Here is a 25,898-nt window from a genome sequence, read left to right as displayed (position 1 = left end):
GTGATTTAATTTTAGTGCATTTAAACACGAGTTTTTTCAGAGCTCTAATGTGTCCAATTTGTGCTCTATGTAACATGGGAGCAATTGATGTCCAGTACCATTTTTTTTTTGGGGGGGGGGTTTGCCCTATTCTAAATGAATTTTCTATGGCTTATTCAGGAAAAGCGAGATTATCCAGAGAGACGTGATAGAATATTTGAGTGGTTTTCAAAATTGTGCTCCTCTTTTGAGTTATTGTTAATCTGCTTGAAAATATAGCTATGAATTGGTCAGTGATTGCTCTCTAAATCGCCTCAAGTTTAGCAACTTTATATTTCACCATTTATAATTATTTTTATTAATCCGTTTACATTTAGTGGTCCAATTGATTAAATTATATAAGGTATTATATTATTAAGGTTATATTAAAAGGTATTATATTATTGTGTTGATTTATAAAAGTTAGTGTCATGTATGGTATTCAAAACCATGACCTTTGGCTAATACGCCGCTGCTCTAACCATTCGAGGTCACAATAGCTCAAGTGATTAGAGTAGCAGCGTATTAAGCCGAAGGTCGTGGGTTCGAATACTGCTTGTGACATTAACTTTTCCATCTCAACACAGACCTTAGATAAAAAGTATAATTTTTTAATGTTAAATTTATTTCTTCTAGACCCTAATCAATAATTAAATTGATGATATTTAAGGTGTGGTGAGAAATGCAAGATGATTGAATTATTAGTGATTATGAAATGACAATAACTTTATTCAATATTATGAGTGACAATTGTAAATATAAAAATAAATAAAACCCACTACGACTATGGTTAACAACCATCTGCCGGAAAAACAGGCAAAAAGTTTTTTTTTAATTATTATTTTTTCATAAACAAGCACATGAAAACTGTTATTGTTATTAAATTCTAACAATTTATGCAGGGAAAAAGAATAATTAATTAAAATTATTTTATTATATAAATTAGCATGTAGCAACTTTCCCGCTAATGTATTTCATCAAATGTATTCTTTATTGTTCATTTAAATTTAAAAAAAAAAGTTAAGTTTATTTATAATTTCCTTTTTAGTTTTACTTGTTCAATTTTTATTAAGATCTGCATATTATAAAAAGTTAGAGAACAATAAAGTCTTTATTATTATTATTGAAGAAAAAAAATAATACGACTTAAGTCTGGAAATTTGAATTGTCATGATCACAAAGTTGGTGGTTTGTAGGATTTTTTAAATATTGGCGGGTTCTCTTATCAGAGTGTACTATAATCTAATCTTTCACAAATTGTTAAACTATTTTCCACTGTAATATCAACAAATGAAAAATATTTTACAGGAATCTAGGTATGGAATTTTTTTTTAAACGTAACCATCGTTGGTATTAATCGTTTGTTGAAGCCAGTTTTGTACCAGTACTGAAATTAATACGTGCTTGGATTGGTTGTTGAATTCAAAAAGGAGGAGCCTCATTGGTCAGTTTAGGGTTTGTCGAGTCAGTTCTAATTGTGATACCATTTTTCTTGGAGGGCCGACTCTAACGCTGCTTCTCTTGAGACTTGAGTAGTATTTTATAGGCAAGGGAGAGAGTCGGAACTCGGACGTGCTCGCCGCTCCTTTTTCTTCTTCCTTCTCATCCGTCTCTTGTCATACGTTGCAATGTCGTTTCCTTTCCAAGACAGGCCCAGCTTCAGGGACGGCTTTCGAGGCAAGTCCGGAAACGAGATCATTGAAGAAATGAGGCAATCAATGGATGAGAACAGAAAGAAATTCTTCGAGTCAAACCCAAAGTGGGGACATTCACGATCACATGCGGCCTCCAAGTTTCCCAAAGTGAGTCTCCTTGCTCAAAAAAATAAAACAAACGAAAGAATGCCTTTTGTGTTTTCCTAATACCTTCGAGAAAACCTGCTATAGGAGCTTGAGCCTTGTGTGTTCATAATTTTTTGTTTTGTTTGTTCAATGTTTATATAACGGTTTTTGTTTATTGACTAAATTGTGTTCTAAAATTACTAACATTTTTTTTGTTTGTTTTGCCAGTGGTTGGAACACCCTCCTCGACATTTGGGAAACTTGATTATCTATTAATAGGACAGTTTTTCCTGTGAAAGAAACTCGGTTGTTAACCTTAAAAAGAAAAGGACAAGGGCTAATTAGTATTTTTTCCCTTTTATTATAAAATAAAACATTCCTCAATCTATCCAGTGCATAGTAAGGAATTACATTAACGTTTATTACACCACCCTGCCAGTACCTTTTTTGTAACTATCATAAATGAATTAATTAAACTTCATTAGTGATAACGATTCCCTGAGAAATTTTTCTCAAAAATAATAACTTAGCAACCATTTTTTTTTTCAACATAATCCACTTGACCTATAATAATCATATAAATATGAATGAGTCAATAATTCTTTTGTTATATGACGGTTAACATTTATTTAACAACGCTGACATGGCTTGTTTTGTAACTATTTAAAAAAAAAATATCAGCAACAATAACAAAATTCTTAAAAACTTTATACCATAGTAATAATTTAACAACTAGCGTTGTTTCAACAAAATCCACTTGACCTATAATCATAGAAATGTAAATGAGTCAACAATTCTTTTGTTATATGACAGTCAATATTTATTTAACAAACCTGACATTGCATCTTTTGTAATCATTTAAAAAATTAAACATTGTTGTTTGAAATAACGAAAACAAAATTTTTAAAAAAATTATTCAAAAATAACTGAGCAATCAGTTGTTTCAACAAAATCCACTTCACCTATAATAATAACGCAAATATAATTTAGTCAAAAATTATTTAATTATACAACGATTAATATTTAACAAACCTTACATTGCATCTTTTGTAACTATTTAAAAAATTCAAATTATTTCAGCAACAATAACAAAATTCTTAAAAACTTTATTCAAAAATAACTGAGCAACCAGTTGTTTCAACAAAATCCACTTGACCTATAATAATCATATAAATTTAAATCAGTCAAAAATTGTTTTGTTATAACAACGGTTAATATTTAACAATTACTCTGACAATGCCTGTTATTTTAAGTATATTAAAAATCAATAAAAAAACTTGGTAAATCATTAATAATAAAACCTTTAAAAACTTTTTCAAAAATAATAATATAGTTTGTTAAACAAAATCTACTTGAGCTACAATAATCATAGAAATATAAATGAATGAAAATGTTACCTAAGTTAAAATTTTTTTTATTATATGACAGAATATTTAAAAACAAACTTGACATTGCCTTTTTTTGTAACTATTTCAAAAAATTCAACTTAAATCAGCAACAATAACAATATTCGTAAAAACATTTTTTACAAATAATAACTTAACTAGTGTTGTTTAAACAAATCAACAAGACCTATAATAATCATAGAAATGTCCTTATAAAATAATAAATAAATCTGTGCAACTGAGTACCAAACTCAAAAATTCTTTATCAAACAACGGTCAATATTTAACAACTCTGACATTGTCTGGTTTGTAATTGTATAAAAAAGTTAAATTCATATCCTTAATGATAATAAAATTCCTAAACACTTTTACCAAAAATAATACCTTACCAACCAGTGTTGTTTAAACAAAATCCACCTGACTTATAATAATTATATAAATACCTTATAAAACATTAATGAGTGCAAATGTTTATCAAAGTCAAAAATTCTTTTATTCCACAATGGTTAATATTTAACAACCCTGACATTGCTTTTTTAAAAACTAAAACATTAGTCTTATATGTAATTGACGAACGAAGGAAGTCTGATTTTACCAAAACAATATATAGGCAGACCAAAATGACCGAAACCATTGAACTATATTTGTTGTTGATTTATAAAATTAATTTGGTTATACTTAAAAATCAAATGGAATTGATAAATGTAACTCTTAACCGAAGTCAATTAGTTCAATATACAACGGTTGATATTTAACAAATCTAATTTTTTTCAACTTAAAACTAAACATATATGTAGTTGATAAAGGAACGAAAATAAAATTCTTGAAATATTTTTTTTTCAAAATTATGTCTTAAAAAATAAATTAGCAGCCAGTGTTTGAACAAAAGAGATGTTCTTTAGGTCATAAAATTACATTTATTTCTTCAGTTTTGTCTGACAAACCAGAATGCCAAGTATAAGCAGAACCAAAATATCTGGAAACGAACAAAATATATTTTTTAATACCCAGTTATAAAATTAATTTTTGTGATATTTAAAAATCTTAAATGGAATGGATAAATGGCCATACAGTATGGCCAGTAGTAAAATTACTTTTTGTGATATTTACTTAAAAAGTCTTGAAATAATGATGATATATAATGATAATGGAAAATTGTCCAAAGTCCACTGGGGATAATAGGCTAAAAATCCTTTTCTGACACAAAGGTTTTGTTATTATGTTGTTTGCTTAATTATAGGCCTTGTGCATTATTGTAAACAGCCATTGACAATTTTTATTTTTAATCCTTTCTCACCTATCTAAAACAATATTGTTCACTTCACAACTAAAAGGCATGCAAAATGCATTGAAAGAATGAACAATCCATTGTATAATTGCTTCTCCTTGCTGTCGAATACATAATGGTATACAGTGTATATAACATAATGGCAGTAGTTTGAACTTTTTTCGTTTAAACATTTATTATTCTATTTAAAAAAGGAAATTAGTATCATGGTCATCACATTTTTATTGTGTGACATAATTAAAAAAAGAGATATGTTTAACACTAAAGTCAAGTCTCTAATAAGAAAAGTTAAAGTTTGTAAAATGTTTTTATATTGCCAAGTTAAAAAAACTAATTTTTTATTGAATTTTAATAAATTTCCAACACAATTTATTTTCAAAGAAAAGGTTGACATCGAACAGAGTAAGTCAGGTGAAGTCTGGCGCTTAGTTCTTTCTTCTTTGTTGTCAGATTATCACCTTTGCTTTGAAAGGTGGTCATGTAGGTCATGCTTCGCGATCAATATGCTCTCTGCTTAATGAATTCTCGTTTGGCTTCATTTAAAAAATATATATGTATATATATCGTTTAGAAAAAGAAATTTTAAATCAAATAGATAATTTAAGTTAACTTCTTTTTTTCCTTTTGACGCTTTTTTGCATCCTTCTCGTCGCTTCAAATGATTGTGAAACGTTTGTGCTTTTTCAAATACCAAAATTGAAAAATGCTCTGTTACAACTCGTACTCTTTTTTTTTTCTTGTAAAAAAAGCACACGATCATGACGCAAACACAAATTTTAAACTGATAAAATAAGTATATTTGAAGTTCTATTCTTGCCTAGAAAAATTATTAAGTTTTTGATTTTTAATGGTTATTATTTTGCCTTAATTGGGTTTAGACAGAAATTTTTCTTCATACAAATTAACTAGCGTGTCGAATGAACAGATCTCGGTTTAACAGAAACCTTATCACTCTAATAGAGAAAGCTATAAGTGAGCTTTTTAGCTTTAAGCTTTTTCTTTAGTTCTTGAATAGGATGATATGAAACATTTAGAATCTATAAGTGCGCTCGCTACATACAAATCCGAAACTCAAGCGAAAATGGTTATGACTTCAAAGTACAACTCTGAACCTAAACTTGCAAAATTATATCTGCATTATCGAAATTTACCTTTCGCGATAAAGTCCTATAAATCTATATTGAATGTTTAATGTTCAACTCAATAATTATTGTACTAATGTATTTTTGCTTTTTCTACTGTCGGTTTTTTTCTGCAGAAGCTACTTGTTCGCGGACAACGTCCTGTAAAGAAACTTGGTAATTGCCTGAATTTCTTTCTGATTCATCTTACGCATCCTGAAATTGCTTTTTCCCAAATCCTCCAAGGAGATACTTAAGATAGCCTGTAGCCCGGTGAGAAATCTATTCCCTTATCGTCTGTTTAAAAAACGTATTAGATACTAGATAGTAAGTATTACTAACCAAAAGAAGGGTCTGATATTGTTAGAGATGAGGTAAAAAATTTGCTTGGTGACAGTCAACCGTTCCTGGAACCTAGTGATGACCGTTCTGCATCACACTTTTATCTTCTCGTTTGATGCTCAGATTTGTGATGCTTGGCCATCTGTCACTAAAGCTATGTCTTTATTACTGAATTAGCGTGAATTTCCATGTGAAAGATGCTGTATGTGTCCAGGGGTTGGGGGTATATGATTTTAGGTCTGTATATCGATGTCTTGATCCAACTGTGTACCTTTCTTGATATTCCAATGATTCCCATTAATTTTCGTTTTCGTTCTAAGAAGTTTTGTTGGAACTCGAATATCACCCTCACGTCGTCTTCTGGAACCTTCCAAAAATAACCATCCAAAAATTTTCTGTTATATTATTTGCTTGAGAGGCATTCATGCCAGTATTTTTATCCAGTAATGAAAGACAAATTCTCAAAGCGTTGTTACAATTATCCCAAAGTTTCTTCGGAAATTTCTGTGCTATCCTTATTATTATTTGGTGGAGAGGCATTCGTGCCAGTATTTTTATCCATTATTGAAGGACATTTTCATAGCAAAAAGTTTTTACGCAGATTTTTGGGCTATCTTATTATTATTATTTGAGCGAGTATTTTTGGAGTATTTTTATTCATTAATGGAGGACAAATTGTCAAAGCGTTAAGTTACAATTATCCCAAAGTTTGCTCGCAGATTTCTGTGCTATCCTTATTATTATTGCATTAATGCCAGTATTTTTATCCATTAATGAAGGACAAATTCTCAAAGCGTTGTTACAATTATCCAAAAGTTTCCTCGGAGATTTCTGTGCTATCCTTATTATTATTTGGTGGAGAGGCATTCGTGCTAGTATTTTTATCCATTAATGAAGGACAAATTCGTATAGAAAAAAGTTTCTACTCATATTTCTGTGATAACTCTATTATTATTTGGTGGAGAGGCATTCGTGCCAGTATTTTTATCCATTAATGAAGGACAAATTCTCAAAGCATTACGTTACAATTATCAAAAAGTTTTTTCACTCGCACACAACTTTCATAAAAATCTTTTAGTTCAACCTTTTCTTAAATTGAACATCAGTCGGAACTAAATTTAGGTTTAGCTATTTTTTAAGCCAATTTTCCATCCAGTTATTTCACATCCTGGCATGTTTATATTTAGTAGCATTACAGTAACAGATTGCTTCTGCTTCGAAACAATTTATGTATTTTATTTATTGCTGGGATTTCACTTTAGTTGTTTGAAGAAGAGTGGAAATTCCAAAGTTCGACGCGATTTGAGTTTTTCATTTTTAATTTGAAAATACGATTTCCGTTCCTTGTTTTAATTGATGTCATGCTGATGGGGGACGTCGCGACGACCCACGCCCACTGGATTCGAATTGACGTCTTCGTCATCCGTCAAATACCGCTGAGCGAATTTGTTTTTCAACGTGCCATCCAGCCCACAACCACAAGTGGACGTGGGATGTTGGCGGAAATAGTCATTATGCAATTATGACCAGGCTCGACTGTTACGCGTTTTGTGGGTAGGTCATGGAGTCAAAACGATCCGGAACAGTGACAACAAGGCTAGAGGAATTTTCCGGAACGACGGATAAAGAAAAAGTAGAAAAAATATATGTTTAGATCAATGTTTAGAATGTTAATTATTGCTGTATCGCTTAGGTTTGATTTGTCATCACATGAGTTGCCATTGTTGCTTCGTGCTCACTGATGTGATGATATATTTAAATCAGTATGCCAATTAAACCGAATTGTAAATAAACAAGCTTGCAACAAATTATAAAATGAATGGTCGTTTGTTTACTGCTGGCACAGGAGGTGCTTTTGCAAGGGAATTCGTCTACTTATTCTTGTGTTTTCATCTTCCCCAAAACTGTGTCAGTCTTGACCCCAGTCTATTCCTGTACCGTTTCATTTATAACATTGTGTAATAAAAATTCCAGGATAAAATTGAAGGAGTTGATATTTATTTTTCGTATAAAAAAACCCCGAAGAAATGGATGTACGGAGGTACGCGTTTTGTACCTCAAAGTTACAATTGAGTAACTTGATATTTTATGTTTCTTGAAAATTACGCCATTTCGCTTTTCCAGCTGCTAAAAATAAATCTGTTCGGCAAGTCTTTTAGTCAGATTGGACGGTTGGTTTTTTTTTAAAACTAAAACCAGACTTACCACAAAAAATGAGTGTATTATATATTATTATTATTTTGTCTAGAAGTTTAGGGAAGTCGATGGCCCCCCTACAACAACAGTTTATACACAAATCAAGGGCAGTTGAAACTTGCCCAAAACAATATTGCCATTCCAAAAAAACCGTTTACAGTCTTTGGGTGGCTTTAATACCCTTTTAAGGCCAGGTGAGTCTTCATGTATTCCAGGAAAATCTCGCCTTATTATTTATCCACCATAATTTCTGGCCAAATAACTTCAGGCCACCGCTATGTAAATAGTACACATTTCCCAGTATTGCCTTAGATTGCTGTGGTAGATTTTTTAGTCTCCATGCGTTTTGTGTTGTTTTTGTATTATTATTAATAAATTATAGAAGCAAAGCGGTAGTGTATTAAACTACTAACATCGTATTTTGGATCGCGATTTATCATAAAATTAATGAAGATTAAATTTATTTGCGTGGTAAGAATTGGCTAATGTAATCAGTGTTCTATACTTTACGTAAATATGAATATAAATAATCATAATTCTTTTCTGGGAGTTCGTATAACTTTGTAGAAATGTTTCCCCTCATCATTATTTAAACTTATTGTATGTAATTTCGTCGTTTTAATTTATAAGACGGTATTTCTATATTCTATATATTCTAATTATATTCTATGTACAGGTCTAAAGTAGATGGGATATTTATTCTTTCTGTTGTTGTTGACATTTGATCTCCAGATTTGAGTCACAAATCCCCCGAAAATCGATAGGCATTTCATACATTAGTTTAACTTGCTGGCTAAAATGTTCGAATATTTAGCATTTTTTAAATTATATTCGCAAAGTTGTACAAAAATAAAATAAACATTAGAGGGGGTGAATTTATTAGACAGATTTACATAAATTTGTGTTTTTGCTTTTTGGAGGGTAGGTTGGAAGTTTTCATTCCGAAAGTACGTCGCCTTAAGAAAGTAGACTTCGATTAGAATGTGTAGGTGGTCGGTATTCGGTTTACATCCGGCCCTTCTAATATATTTATAGGCACCCCTTAAATATATCTATATTTACATTGAATATCTGCAATAACTTTTGTCGACTTCCATTTTTAAAAAATGGTCCAAATACGAAACAGAACTGGAAAGAAAATGGACTTGTTAGAAAGGCTGGAATGTTGAAGATAAATTATAAATAGTTTTTTTAAAACTAAAAACTAAAACTTAATAAACCCTCTATCTTGATGATTCTTGAGCAATCAGTGTGACCGCTCTTTCCTCAACCATTGAAGATGTCATCGGCAATTGATGATCGGACCCTCTAAGAATCAAAGTTTCAGGAAAAAACAACTGAAATAACTTGGTAAATTGAACGTTGTCCTTTGAAAGACAATGTTTCCACTGACTGTGCTATTCCAAAACTTAGTGGTTAATGACTCCTATGCCAAAAACGGTTTTTGTGTTGACAAGATCATTTTGTTTGTGTCTAATCACTGCCCGGGTGTGGGTGTACGTAATAGAAAAATACTTTCACGGACGGATCTATTGAGTAGAGAAAGGAAAACATTGCCAGGAGAGGGTAGATGATGTATTTTTAGAAGTAAATCAACGCGAATTCCACTCAGCAAGGGCAAAGATCATCCTCTTATTTATTGCGTGTTTGATTATTTTTGAAAAAAGCGTTCACATTACATTTTATTACTTCCTTGGAATCATTGATCTATAGGCAAGTTGGTCGACGGTGGGCGTCCTTTCGATCTGTTCTTCGCAATGGGGTCAATCTCTGAACTTTCGAAATTTCGTATCGTAATCCCCCCTCAGTTTATTTATATAGGAGTTAATGTAGTTTTGGCAGACATTACACGTAGATGTGTGATGTCTCTGGAGCTGATTTATACCCCAGTTTCTAGCTTCGCTTCAACTTCTGACTGCATGCTTTAAATCGTGAATAAAAATAATATGGGGCCTCTTTCGTTTTTAGAACAACTTATGTTTCAGTGTAGGCCTACATGGAATAATCCATCAGTCAGAATTACTTTGGCACCATCAATCAAAGAATAGATTTTGCACTAATAATCTTATCGTGATTGCACAAGTAAAAAAGATTGTGAAAATTCATATTTTAAATTATGTTTAAACATCATATTCCCTTCTAATATTTTGATTTCTAACATTTATTTAATAAATTATTTAAAGCTAGACATCAGATTTTAACATTTAAATGTGTTTTAAAGGAAAACCAAAAATTTCGAATGTGAGATTTAAAGAAGCAATATTCTAAATTTATTTTGCTGGTAATGTATGTAAAGTAGGTATAAATCATTTCAATTTTTGAGCTTTAGTAAACATTCCAGTCATATTTCTCCGTTTTCATTTGTAATGTACGTAGTGCCTATTTCACATACCGAAACCCATCATCTCATCATATGGGCATAGACAGAAAACCTCAAAAAGAAATACAGTATTATCAAAAACAGCGGCAAAACAAAAAGGACCCTATAAAGATATGCTATGACCAAACTATAAGCCAATAGTCGTTGAACAGATAGTTTAAAAATACACAATGTATAATAAACTAATTATAACAGAGGAGTCCTTTTATTAATAAAAAAGAATAACAATGAAACAATTTCTTTATAATAATGCATATGAACTAGTCGAAAGTCTATTGTTTTAAAAGCCTGGGCGGACTTGTCTTATCCATTCGATTTATAAGAAGTTACTTATGTAACTATTTAGTCTTGAAGTTAAAAATAAGAACAAGGAGGTTAGGCTAAAATTAAAATTTTACTGTGTTGTGACTGATCTAGATTATAAGATGTTCATCTTGTTTTCTATATTGCTCATTTTTCAATAATAGGATAGATTTTCATTGAACAAAACTGTCTGATTCCCATATAAACTAAACCTGATTCTTGCGAGGATGAATCTCGATTTTACATAATTTTTACACGGTTTTAATCAAAATCTCCTACATACAAATTTACTACAACAATATACAAAAGTAATAATAATGTAACGATTAAAAAGTCAAACATAAAAACAAAATGTATTTGAATTTAACTAAAAACTAAGAAGCTATTGCTTTTGAAGATCTTATCTAGCAAGAGCTAATTCGTGTCTGATGAGCATTGCTCCCATGGTCACGTACTGGTAATAAACAAGTTAGAAAAATTCCTCACTTCTTTGTGTCGGATTAATTGTAGATTGTTTATTTAATTTTTACTTCAGTGTTGTACTGTTATTGTTATTGCTAAAACAAATATTAAGAAATCTAGTCTATTTTTTAAACAATCTTGCCATTTGATAATTTAAAAAAAAAAATAGAAATGTAAGTCGATCGGAAGTATTTTATGATTATTTTTGGTTTTTAAACTGATCCAATTTTTTCCTTGAGGGCAGCTTTGTCCACCTTTCGCCTCGACACCAAAAAAAATATGACTAGACCTTGCAATGTTATTTAGGATAAAGGAAAAGGATTCACATTTCTTTCAGCCTATTCAGGCCTGATAGGTAAGAAGTCGGTCAAGTTCAGATCAGTATTCGATACAAATAGAATTAGCCAAGTAGATCTTAGTAAAATATTACACTCTATTCGCTCCAAATTATTCGTTTTTGTGTATTTCTTAGCAGAAAAATGATGAGTGTGTTATACAGAAAGAATTTTTCAACCCTTGAATTGTCATTCTTCAAAAATCTTATATCTTTGAAAGTAGTTTACAAATTGAAATGTCTTATCTTAAATTTCATCCAAATAGTAAATGAAATACACTTTAACTGTTAAACTTGTACTGCCATCTTGCCTTATCGTTCTTCTTGAACGATCTTCCGCTCTAAACTTGGCGAGCCACCTCCCCCATTCGTTAGCCAATAACAACTTCACCGCGCAGTTTTCCGACGGGCTAACTCTACCGGTTTTCCCTTACCGAAAATAAATGGCGTTAAGCAGCGAAAATAGACTTCATTTTGTCGCATCTTGCCAACGATAAGGGCGTGTGAAACTGTTGGGGAAAGTGTCGATAGGTAAACATTACTAAAACTATTGGACAGTTTGCCAATTTTAAAAAAATTCAAAATTATTTTCCGATCGATCCATCGAAATTTACGCCTTATCGAAAAATAGTTGCTCGTTGAAAAATGGGGGTGAAAAGTGCAAAATGTATTTTGTCACGTGTATACAATCGACATTTATATCAAGGTGTTTTTGTGCTGAAATGACAGATACAAAAAAAGAGTAAGAAACAGATAGGGAATGTGAGAGAACATAAATCTAGCGAATTATTACAAAAACAGATAGTCAGAAAAGAAAAAGAAAGAGGTAGGAAGAGAGGGAAGGGGAAGAAAGACACGAAGAGGGACAGAGAGAGAGAGAGAGAGAGAGAGAGAGAGGGAGAGAAGTGAAAAAGAAAGAGTGTCAGACACAGAGATTAAGAGAGTAAGAAACCAGAGGGAGTGAGAAAGAAAGAAACTGAGAGGTAGAGAGAGTGAGAGTGAGAAGTAAAACGGTATGGCAGACACAAGCGGAAATCCAAACTCCAAAAAAAAGAGAGAGAAAGAAACGGAGAGAGAGAGAGAGAGAGAGAGAGAGAAATCTCTGTCATGAAGACTTTAATACCACTTAACGTAGATAATTGAGAAAAATGGCGAATTAGAGGGACAGAGAGAAATGAAGAGGTAGAGGTTGAAAGTGAGAAGTGAAGGACACAATAGAAGATAATTTAAAGGCAAAACGGGAGATCCCTACGACTCCAGCAGGAAAAAGTAAATAGACACTGAAAGTGAGGTGGACATGTTTTATTTTACCTCGCCAAATGATCCTTTCTACCACCTACCATGGATAATTGATTGATATCTCGATCAAGATAATAAGAAACAGAGAGAACACAGAGAGTGTAAAGCAAATAAATATAAATGGAGAGTGTGAAAGACGAGAAAGTAGTAAGGAAGAAAATAAATCGAGTGAGACAATGAGAAAAGAGAGAGTTAGTGAGAAGAAAACCAGAAGGAGGTAGAGAGAACAAAAAGACACAGAACGATACTGCATATTTTGAAATTTAAGTTAAAAACATAAAATGTATTATCACATATAAAACTAAATAACGACATATGTTCTTGTTTTAGTAGTTCAGGACGCCTAGCAATTAGGCAAACCTGCTATGCTGGGCTGCTATGTTAAAGCTGGATATACATTGGGACATAAAACCTACATTTAATAAATTAGGTAAACAAATCGCACTAATGACAACACAAACAGTTGAAAACCCACTGAGATAATCGAATTTCTAAAAATTATTTATTCATTCGTTAAATTGCAACTGCGGGGAAGATTCAAGATTGACTGGTAGAAAATAAAGATTTTTAAAATTATTAAAGGGCCAATGATGGAATATCCAACAAATTCATCTTATAAACCTTTTTTTTACAAAACAGTCAAAACAATAGAGACGAGTATAAAAATCGCCAACCTTTGAGATTACAGTACGCAATCAACACGAGGAAACTTATGAATCCACAAATCAACACCAATTTAGACACATAATTTACAACATTATAAAATACCGTACATCAAAAGAAAACGGCTGGAAGGAATATAAAAACACAGACATAATCCGTAAAAGGCACAAAATATAACACTTACGAGGGAAACTAAAGATGGTAAAATGCCGAAGCTCTGACACGCAAAACTTTCGAAAATCAATTCATTTGATTGAAATTACAACATAAAAGAATAAATTTATAGTGCGACCGATCTGTATTTAAATAAATTAATTTATCTCGAAATATTCAATAATTAAAACTAAGCCGACTTATTTACAAATGGAATTGTGATGTATGAACGCATTTCCAACAATATCGCACTAGCCCGACGCATGCTGCCTTCAGATTTCCTTTTATGGTATCCAAAGACTGTTGAAAAATTGTCCCCCTCTTATTCAGTTTCTGTCAATTGTTTGGTTGATTTTTTTTGTGTCAGTTTTTGTCAATTATTTATTGAAAAAATTAGTATTGTAGATTTTAATTTTATTCAGGTTCAGTGGTAGGAAGTAATGGTGTTCTATGGGTACCTTTAGCCTAAGTAACAACTAACACAAACTTGATTGTTTAAATAGTACATATGTCGTAGATAATAGTTGCATCATGAATTGCAATTTTTTTTTTTTACTTGCTACCTCTAGGAAATAAATTGAATTTATTAACGCCAAAATATAGCCATCCTGAAAATGCGTGTCTTGCCCAAAAATCACATACCATAGTGTGCCTTTTGTGACCTATTACTTTTGCCTCGTTCTTTCCTCTCTTTCCTTTTCAAGTCACTAGGCCAAATGTGCAATTGTAATAAATTTATCGATCGTATCACGACCAAAGGGGAATCCGTGGGCCAGACCAGTCTCGCCCTTTCTAGGACATTGTAGATCCCATGTAGCCTCCAAGTGGGGAGAGCTGCCTTAAATGCTCCCCACCCGGCCGATCCGGCTTCATACACGTTTCCAATCTCCCGACATACCTTTGTGAGCCATTTGGATAATTTAAAAATAATTTAAATTACAGTGGAAATATTTTTGTTTGTTAATTAATGGAGTCGGCGCCGGTAATAATGGATAGTCCTCCCTTACAAGTAAGCCTTATACTGTTCTTTAATTTTTTTTTACAGATGTACACCAACCAATGTGTAATAACAAACGCACAATATTAATTCCAGTAGTTTTTTTTAAAATATACTATAATAAATACACAAACATGACATTCATCTGACTAATTGAAACAAAAACTACATAAAACTTCGTAAAGATTCAAGACATCTCAAAATAAAACTAACTAATTTTTGAATATAAAAAAAAGATTATAATGATCGCTTCTTGGCAATTTTTAAATAGATTAAAACCAGCAGAATTTATTTTTATAACCATAGCAGTCTTAAATAGTTGTGAACACAATGGCTCAAGTTTTTCAGAGTTAAAAGTCTTAGAACATTCCTTTTATAATGTACCTCGTCGGGCAAGGGAAAAAATAATTAGCATAAGAAGCTAATTGTTTGAACAGGCAGCAAAGATAAATAATAAACATCTCGGGAAGTTATTTTATTTCAAAATCTAATTGCAACTGCATCCCTCGATTTTTGACAGTTTTGACAAAACTGACAAAAATATTCTTATTTCTGTGGTAGTTGAAACGTTGATAATTTTTTTAATGATAAAAGTGCTTTTTCGTTGAAAAACATGACTGCGAATTGTGAAACGATTTTTGGCATGAATAGGAAACGTTCAATTGACAATTGTCCAAAACGTGTGCAAACCGAGATTTATGTTGGATAATAAAATCAACTCCAAGGGCAGAAAATGGCACAAAACAAACTGGCGCCCACCATATTTGTAACTCGGTCGTAAATTTGGGTACGCCTATACAAGCTGTTTTGGCCTGTCACGCGCTTCAACTTATGGCCATCTTCAGATGGAATAGGACATATGAGGTTATTGCTGTTATTGTTTTTGTAATATGTAAACACACACAACTGATGATGACGTAATACCGAAACGCGTCTGACGGACCAACACAGCGATGATTGGCAGAACAAAATTTAGCTACGCATTGCTAACATTGCTATTATCTACGCCACCTTATCCAATTTTATATAAATACTGAGTGAGCTATTATAGAATCCGATTCATCCAACTTGTCATCCGTAGGTAAAAAGTTTCGAATACAAAATTTGTGCTGTCTGCAAGCTGTCTTTGACAGCTAGTTTCACATACTTCACTTACACTTGGTAGCTGACAGAATCTGGTGTATGCTCAAACTTCGCACATCATGAAATTTTTTATCCCTTTTTGTATACGGTACGATATTATTAGTTTCTTCATGGTAGTGTTATGTCCTGAAAGATTTTATTTTACAGAGGAATGTACCAGGGTTGTGACTGCTGTTTCAACACATGCCGGTTAACTCAATCTTCTTAAGGTGTCTATTGGGACTTCAGTGTCTTATCTAGATTATGTTTCTTACTGTTTTCTGACACTATTTGTCGTCTGCATGGGGCTGCTTGTTTTCTTCCAGTAAGATCTAACTGCTTTGCACTTTGAATTACGCCTGGTCTAAAATTGTCAGCGATTTGGATGTTCCTTTTCCTTGTGAGATCGTCCTTCTGTTTGCCCTATGAGCAGTTGCATTTATTTTGTTCAGAAATTAAAGAAATTCAAAACTATCTTCGATTTAATGTCAACGGGATACTGAATGCCTCTGGCATAGTCACGTGCATATTAGTAAGTATCAATTTAGTTACGCTAAAATGATACTTCCGTTTCCTCTTGGTACCTAAAATGACTCCGTCCGTTTTCTTTTCTTTTTTAAACAAAGGTCATTGCCTTGACACATTTGAACTTGTCTCTTTGTATGAATTACTGATTTATCAGATCGGTTCATTCATAATAATTAATATCGCTTACCTCCCGTTCAATATTACTAGAACCCCTTAGTTTGAATTGTCGGTTGTTATCTTATCATAAGAATGTTGGCAATTGACATACCGCACTGTATTATTTTGCAATAAACTTTTTTTCCTACCAATTGTATAAGAGTTTCGTGTACAGATTATATTGTAGTGATATTTCATTCAAAGCATTATTTTCCCTTTTTGCTTTGAAAAAAAAAAAAAAAAAAAAAAAAGAACGTTGAGACAAATTTGGCAATATTATTACGAAACGAAAACTCCGATGCTGGCAGGTCGATATATTTTATCTAAGCTACCAAATTTTAAACATAAATGCAAATGTTGTTTGGTTGTTTCCATTCTTATATAATTTCATTTATGTGAACTGAATGTTCTCCTAGCAGGGTTATGACTACCTATGCCATCACGCGGCGGTATACCTACACTCCTACATGCTATGTACATATTTATGGCAATTAGCGCCTAAGAATCAGTTCTAGATAGAGCCATTGCATGAGGATTATGACACTTACCCAGATGTACTGTAAAGAGGTGACTCGAGAATGCTGTCGTTGTCGCAGAGATCGGGTGTTGAGTAGGCGTGGAACTTAGTCTTTGGGTAAATTTCCTTTGCGCCATTGAAGTTGTTCGAGGTATCTGGTGGTAAGTAAAGTATAGGTTTTAGCAATTGTGGCGTAGGTTGCTTGGGCAGGTTTACTATAGCGTACCAGTTGATCCCCCGGCGGAGGTGTGGTAGTCCTCGTGTTCACAGTCCTTGGCAGTATTGGGACTGAGTCTGACTTCAAGGAAATTTGAGATCCCCTGTTTAAAAAAAAAAAAAAAAAATTGTCCATCTGTAGACATATCGCATGTTGGTTTGCCCTGATGAGACCTTAAAATTGGTCGAATGTTTCGCAGTAACAACTAAATCTGCTTTCTTTTTCAAGACCATACCTTGATCCAGAGTGTTCGTGTAGCCCTCGATACTAGCCATTTGCATTAGCTTTTTAGACAGGAAGCAATCGTACACAGAGGTGAACTTACTTAGTACATTGACTCGATTTTTCTCTTAAAAAGTAGGTCATTGACTATCATTGCTAAATACTTTCCCCTGAGTCTTCTTGACATCATAGCGTATGTCTTCATTGAGTGGTTACTTCACATTTGAATAACATAGGTGGCATTTTCTTCTTAATCATTGAGTACACCCAGGTTGGGTAGTCGTTTTCTCAGATTGTAGTGACCAGGCTCATTTCCCTGAGCTTTACCCTCTCTAGTTGTAGCAATATAATTGCCAGTTTCGGTAATAGTTTTTTAATTATAAGTTTATTGGGGCTGGCACCTTTGGAGCTGTCTACTTTTTTTGTACCATTCTGAGATGGAGTGTCCTTGTTATCCCAATTATAGGATAGGTATACCATAGGTAACTTATGGTAACTGTATATGGACTTCCTCCTCTGGCCAGTTTGTCCGTTTATTAATTAATCAGAATTTCTTTGCGTCCTGACACTAGGTTGTCGTGTTTTCCCAAGTTCTAGAGAATTTGTATACATTTTGTACACTAAAAGCTTGGCTATTAGGAGGCTATTTATTGAGGATTCTTTTGCCACAAGGTACACGCATTAATAGCATGTATTTCAGCCTGAAAGACAGAGGTGTACTTCTCAAAAACAGTTTGGATTGCTCAAGGGACAAAAGGCAAAGCGAGTATTTTCTCTTAATACTCGGCCATGAAAAGCTTTGTCCTAAAAGTTGGTTTTCATGTTAAACCGTATCTGGCGTATTATCATTTTATATTTAGCATAGTCCAAAATTTAGTATTGGTCAATGGGTTCATAATATTTCGTTATAGTTTTATTTTATTACTGTCTAGCTAAATAAAAAGAAAAGGTGACAACTATGTACATGCAAGTCTTCCTTCCCAAAAGCCGAAACTTGCTGCTGTTTTCGTGAAGTATTGACTCTTGGCATGCCCACTTGTTCACTTTCAACTATCAACAGCAATGCTGAAAAAGATAAAGCGCCTTTTTTCTGCTTACTGGTCATAAACTAAAATTTTGGCTCAAAACGTCACTATTTTTCTATTTTATAAGAAAAATTTTTCTGCGTGAAAATTTTTTTTTTACTTTAAAAACTACTTTTTACTTCGTGTAGTTGGGAAAAATTCACGTTTGTAACCCAACGAATCGCGCTTTACGAGATGTCCACTTTTAAAAAACGTAACCCTCCTTATTGCGAAAATACTTTTTAAATTCAAATTTGGGCGGGAGTTTATTGCAGATGGCGTTGCCCACTTTGCAGATGGCCGTTTCCATTTTCCAGCCGGTTCTCCGGCTCACTATCGTTGTCTCCCCAAGGACACCTGGGAACATTCGTCCACCGGGTTCAGTCTCTAACACACTCGTCCCGATTGATTTGTCCAAAAGGGCTGACCCTTCACGTCCACAGTTTTCGCCGTTCGACGTTCCACAACTGAGTAAGTCGATATTGTTACGATATGCACGTCAAATTGTAAATCCGGCCCTTTACAAAACGACAAAATTTTTGCCGTTCTTCACAAGCACACCACTTCAAGGCTTTAAAAGTAGGGCACAACTTTGAGTCTGAAAAGGTACACGATTTATTGACACAGTGTTTCTTTTCACTGGGAAAAATCAATATTGACTAACTCTCCTGATCTAATAAGGGTTTTTAACTATTGTTTTATAGGACAAAGATTCTGTTTATATGACCTAATTGCCTTGATTTAAAAACTATTTAGAAAAATGCTAATTCTAACAAGGTGGTAATTAAATAGCTTAATAAATAAAAAATGTATTTCTTGTTTAACATAAATTTTAAATACAAGGTTTTATTTTGATTTTTTTTTAAACTTAAGTATATATTGGTATGACCACTTGAATAAATGAAAATACAGTCGATTTGAATGTTAATCTGAAATCTAATATGATTTTATCAGGTTTACCTAATAGGTGTTTTTACAGATCCTCCAGAATAAAATTGCTGTAAAAAACATTATTATATTAATCAACATAAACTTACAATTACACTCTCCCAGCGTGTCAAAAAGTGGAAAGATCCTTTTTTAAGAATTATTTTTTAATAATAATACTCGTTATTAAAAAAAGTGCACTTTCGATGGGTGGCCCTTGGAGTATCTGTACTGTAGAAGAGTCATCCTTACCTGGTTAAGAATAGGCCATGCGAGGTTGACACATGGACAATCGCTTTCGAGCAAAAGCCCTTGTATGTGTCCAGCATGTAGAGAAAGGTTGCACGTATCACACGTTATCATTCTTTGGCTCCGTACAGTGAGCAAGTACGAATACCACCTGATATGAGGATTGTGCTTGAGCATGTGGCTCCCCGTTACTATTTTTGGAGGATAGAGGGCTGTTTTAATGTATATAGCACTGAAAGAATTTTGTTTTGTATATTGCGAGAGAATGCATTTATTAATTTAGGGTGAGAGGGTTGATGGTGCAATATGAAGCAGGGAGACCACGAAATGACCCTAATGTCCATCATTTAATGATTTTTTGAATAATTAATGATTATACTTATACATGTTTTACTTCAAAATAATATTTTTAAAAAAAATTTATTTTATATCAGTAATTTTAATAACAGAGACTTGTAACTCATAGTTTTTAATTAAGGTGTACAAAGACTTGCTATGCTTGAGGGTTTTGAACGCAGTTCATTAACATTCATAACATGTAAACCTTTATGCTATGTATTGAGTACTCCACCATCCTAATATGTGGTAGGTGGTAGGAAAGAATGTAAGAGTGTTTGGCCCCAGACTGTAACCCCAGGGTGGGTGATTCTCAAAGCTTGCCGGTAATTTATTGTAAACTAAAAGCAGGAGGCCATAAGAAATCATAGATTCAACTGTACATGCAGAACCAAGCTTATATAAATAAATGTCAGTTTATTACAAAAATAGATGTAATATCCTCTTTATCACTTCGAGACTTAGAAAATACTCCTTGGTCATTATACCATTGAATTTTACAATAAATAATACATAAGGTAATTTTAATAATGAATTAACAAAAATTCATTAATTTAATTTGAGATAAAAAAGCCAATGTCACGGATGGGATTTGAACCTACGGTCTTTGGATTGTTCCCCGTTGCTCTAACATGAGCCACTGTGACTTCTATCTTCAGTACATCGACCTTTCCATATCAATACATAGTTTTTGTGCAATTCCTTATTATTGTCCAATTTACATACGATGACATCATATTGATGTTCAATCATGTTGAAATTCAAAAAGCGGTTGAACATTTATATGATGTCATGATTGTAATTGTTTAAATTGTTAAAAATAGTGTCCACATTTTTTAATTGCCTTATCCCTGACCTTTTATATATAATTGTAGCTATTAATTAATTCACATTTTGACTTGATTATCCATTTAATTTTGTTGCCTTGTAAATCACTGTCTATGTAACTATTGTTTTAGTTGCTCTTATAGAGTATGGTTTCTATAAATAAAATTAGCTATAATATAAATCCTTATTTGCTGAAGACGTAAAGTGTATTAATTCTAATTCAAAATTCTGTCTGTTTTAGAATTTTTTCCACATAGACTTATCGGAGAATTCTGAAAAAAGTGGTATATTAACTTTGGTAACTGCATATTGGTGGTACTATAATTAGCGAGTTCATGTGATAAGTACCAAAAAGTCAATATAATTAAATAAATAACCTTGTGCAGTGGCATTATTGTAGTCAATGAAGTTTTAATGAAATAAATTTAACTAGGACAATTACATTAAACTTGATGAAACACAATAAAAAAATATACCACAAAAAATGGAATTTGTTCCAAAGATCTAAGCTTTAAAATCGCAATCTTGAAAAGTCGTGTTTTTTATTCATCCAGTTTTGCCCTGAGAGAGCAGATTAAATATGACCATTATAATTAATATCAGCCTTTAGCATTACATTTTTACATTGAAAATAAAGGGATAAGGCCAATTAGAAAGAAAACTCATTTCCTTCCTTAAGCCGACATGCTTTAAATATTAAGCTCTTATTTGTGCTTAACTAATAAATAAAATTCAAATCAACTCTTCGTTTTATTTTGACATTTTTTAACCAACATATTGATTTGTATGGGCAATTGTAGAAATAATTGAACATACTGATTTTTATCGTGGTTACATAATAGATTTTTTATTTTTAAACTGGTGCCTCATTTTCTCCTAGCAAGTCTTCAGACTACCACTCTGCTGCATTAGGCAGTTGATTTTATCTGCTGAATTTTAACTTTTTTTTTTTTCATTTCATAATTTAAGCACCATGGACTAAACAAATTTAAATTTATTGATATTCAACTCAACTTAATAAGTGCCATCTATACTCTCACTCTATACATTCATGCTAATGTACGTTAGAAGATTCTCCTATTACAGTGGATCTAGAAACTTGTATCACAGTGAAGACAAATTTTCGTATCGTATATGGAACGAAATATCTTTTCTGTTGTTTCATTTGATTAAAATTGGTCAATCATTTATTTTGAATGTATTTTATACTAAGCTATCATGCATGATTGAACATATTTAAATTATATTATTTAGGATTAATGATTAAGTTATATAAACATGGCTAAGTTTTAATAGTTTGTTGATATGTCGTATAGTATTTAAAGTGTATGTACAATTGCTACTGAGTTGTACGTTATAAAATTATATGAGTGATGTTGAGATTCTGAACAGTTATAAATTGCTTAGTTTTTTGTTGTTGGAATGAGCTAAAATAGAGGCTACATGAGTTCATGTTAATTAGCCCAAGCCTCTAATTTTTGAAATCCCTTCTGTTCTAATTATAGTTGGTTTGGCTTTATCCCAATTTTTTGGATTTAGCAACTCAACTAGCCAGGCTGCTTTGAGCCAAGTTCAGACAATGAACTTGAGAAAGCGTAGTGGTGTCTCATGGTTTCTGTATGATCCCCTCCAATCAAGCATCTCCCCCACTAGGTTCTCGACCCTCCCACACGTTTATCAGTTTTTCAACCAGACCGGCTTCTTAACCATCCAAACTGGGTAATAGAACTGCTTGCTGTGGTAATCCGGAAATGAAAAATTCCGGAAAAAGAGTAAGTGCCCATGTAAGGGTTAGAAAACAGGGGGTTTTTCCATGAAAAATTTTAAAAAATGTGTTTATTTTTGACCACTCCTCACAAATCCAACAGAAAATTTTAAAATACATCGAGTGATAAATATCTTCTCTATTTGTTTTGCCTGTTGAACCCATTCTCCTTTTATGAAAGCCCATATGACTTTTTATTTTCATCAACAATATATAAAATTATTTCAGTTTTTTTTTTTCTTATCTTGGAGTATGATGGGAAATTTTGATAAATCGATAGCTATAAAATAAGTTGTAATTAATTTTGATTGAAATTGATTACATTAATTTTTTTAAGTTAGTATGTGATAAAAGTTTTAAAATTATTAAATCCATTATACTTAGTGGTCTGATTGACCAAATTACTTCTTTCAATTAATTAATCTTTTTATGTAAGGTCTTGGTTGAAATGAAAAAGTAATGTCACGAGTGGGAGTTTTAAAATTATATTAATTCAAGTGTAGGTCAATTCAATGGTAGGAAATTATTTCTAGGTTTATTGATTTGTTCAGATTATTATTATTTTTCAATTTGGTTTATAAACATAATTTAGTTATTACATCATTGTGTTATTTTTTATTAATAATTTATAAACAATAATAATAAATTAATGTATGTTTTGGTTTCAGGGCTTTCCTTTTGATAATGATATAACATCTGGGAAATCCACAATCGATGAACATTTGGACAAACTAGCCCAAAAGCATCCAGAAATCGCAGAGCAGCTGAAAGATTGGAATACCATTCAGAAGAGACCAAGGCACGAAGGTCCGTCAAGTGGTACGAGTAGTGATAACAAAGAAGACGTCCCAGACAGACAAAACGAAGCGCACATCGCGCCAAAAGGAGCCAGCAATTTACGGAATACCGTACCTGACATGCAGCATAACAACCAGGTCCAGGATGAAGTTGACCGGGCTCAGAGATCGCAGTCTGCTCCCCCAGAAGCTTTTCAAAAAGAGATTCCTATTCAGAAAAATGATTATGTAAATACTAACCAGTCGCCAAACTGTACACCGCCTCCTCATCATAACCAGCACCACCAGCAAGGTATGCGTGGACCGACTGTGAGACATATTCCCATTTTTGTGGAAGGAAGAGATGAACCTTTGCTTCCTAAGGAAGCGACTGAAACTACCTCTTGTCCACCACATCCACAACAACATTACCAGCCACAATCTGCAAACCAACAACCGATGAGGCCAGTAAGGAAACAACAAAGGGCTCAGCAGGACTATTCAATTCCCATACCTGTTCAGATGCCTCAAGCACCGCCTTGTGCGCAACCTCAGCCACAGCAGCAACAGCACCAGCCCTCTCCTCAGCCTCCGCAAAACCAAAATTCACCAACACCTCCGCCTCAAGCTCAATCACAGTCCCCTCCACCCCCTCCCAGAATAGATCCACTCGATCAGGTTGCCTTCGTTCAAAAAGAGGTTGAAAATCTAAAAGAAAAGATATATTCCATAAAGTCCATTGCGAAAAACGACAGGGAATATATATATCTTGATGAAATGCTCACAAGGAATCTTTTGAAGTTAGATAACATCGAAATAGAGGGACGAGAAGAGGTGAGAGCTGCAAGGAAGGAAGCTATCAAGCGAATACAGGAGTGTATCACGACCCTCGAATCGTTACCAGACACTCAACAATCAACAGAGCTTGCATGCCTCACAACAGCATCTTCTGAATCGTCTACTTAATTGAATATGTACACTATACACATAGAGCTTTTTTCTTTTTTTTTTCTTTTTTCACAAACTTGAAAAATGTATTTCAGACGTATGCAATTGTTTTTAGAAGGCCTCTCTCTCTACATATATATATGTATCTCATGCCTTGTGTTAACCATATTTGTTTGAATATACACAATACATGTATATATTATATATTTTTATATAAGTATATCTGAACTAGATGCTGTTTTGAATGTTTTTGTGCAGAGTGACCACACTCAAAACCTGTTAAAATTTTGTCAATTGGACAATTTTATTTTACTATTATTAAAATTAGAAAATGAAGTTGCCTTTATTTATAGACGATGTATGTTGAAATGTATAGTCTTCATATTGGATATTTCTAAAACAATTACATTCAAGGAAAAATGTACAATTTCCTTTTTTTTGTACAGTGTTGTAAATTATATGAAAAAAACATAAAAACGATTTTTTTATTGTTGTAAGGTTTCCTTTGTTGTTTTTTTTATAACAATTTTCTTCAGTCCTTATCTATACATACACAAAAATTCATTTTATTTTCCATTTTATAGCATCAATTTAACGTCTACTGCAAAACTTTTTTTCATTGAAACTAGATATCAGTGAATATCAGACTTATAGTATAGTTTTAATATTGTTGTAATAAGCATTAACGAAAATCTAGTCGATTTTTGATAGGGTAAATTATCTAAATTGATAGTTTAATTAATTTTTTTTTAAATTTTCAAAGATTGATAACTCCAAGGTGATTTTTTATCATGTAGAAACCAAAAATTCTTTCCCATTTTATTTTGTAAATTATGAAAATGAACATACTATGTTGTGTTTAATTTTTTTATAACTTGTTTACTGTGTTCACTCTAGGTAATTGTTAAATAAATTAATTTCAGAATAAAGTTAAACTTATTTTCATATCTGCATTATTAATCTACTAAATCCTCTTCTTTTTTTTCTCTTTTTTTTACAATTATTATTAAGCACACTGTCAATTGAAGAGAATTAAATATAAAAATAATTTGTGTCACTGGTGTGCCCTAACTGAAGACTGATGAACTTGACTTGGGCTTCATTTGAAATTTTCTTGTAAAATATGCATGATTAATGAGTATATATAACGTTCTAGTTCTATAATATGTGTGGAATACGTACTTTAGATAACTTGCATAGTCTAAATGAGCAATTATGCTCAAAATACAGATCACTGCAAAACCAGTTTGTGAGTAAAACCATCTTTTTCAACTATTAAAACCGATTACATATTTTTAAAAAAATATGGGTGTCAGCGACCACAGCAGTTTAGGTGTTGATATGGCGCTCATCACTGTAAGGTAAAGGTCCCAGATTCGAATACAGCAGCCATGTATTTGAACCCAACACACTTTTAAATGGGTGTTATGGAAGAGGACAAGAGGAGGGAAAAGAGGCGCCCCTCCGAAACATTAGAAGAGGACCGGCGGCAAGACTGGGACTGTTGGCAGCGCTGAGGGG

The 25,898-nt window shown here is 32.7% G+C and overlaps 1 protein-coding gene across 3 annotated transcripts; it reads left to right on the top strand.

Moving 5' to 3' along the window:
- The first annotated feature begins 1,483 nt into the window (after positions 1-1,483).
- LOC106666210 (BAG domain-containing protein Samui) lies at positions 1,484-24,514 on the top strand. Of its 3 annotated transcripts, none has more exons than XM_014393237.2 (2): positions 1,484-1,820; positions 23,322-24,514. In XM_014393237.2, the coding sequence occupies exons 1-2, from the start codon at positions 1,647-1,649 to the stop codon at positions 24,393-24,395; spliced, it is 1,248 nt and encodes a 415-aa protein (XP_014248723.1). In that variant the 5' UTR covers positions 1,484-1,646; the 3' UTR covers positions 24,396-24,514. The 3 variants fall into 3 exon arrangements, with proteins under 3 accessions (XP_014248723.1, XP_014248724.1, XP_014248725.1); XM_014393238.2 differs by lacking the exon at positions 1,484-1,820 and adding an exon at positions 14,593-14,734; XM_014393239.2 differs by lacking the exon at positions 1,484-1,820 and adding an exon at positions 22,596-22,660.
- Positions 24,515-25,898: the final 1,384 nt, after the last annotated feature.

Source organism: Cimex lectularius, unplaced genomic scaffold (genome assembly GCF_000648675.2).
Source record: "Cimex lectularius strain Harlan isolate CLEC.00 unplaced genomic scaffold, Clec_2.1 scaffold5, whole genome shotgun sequence".
Lineage (NCBI taxonomy): Eukaryota > Metazoa > Arthropoda > Insecta > Hemiptera > Cimicidae > Cimex > Cimex lectularius.
This window is presented reverse-complemented; position numbering and strand designations above follow the sequence as displayed.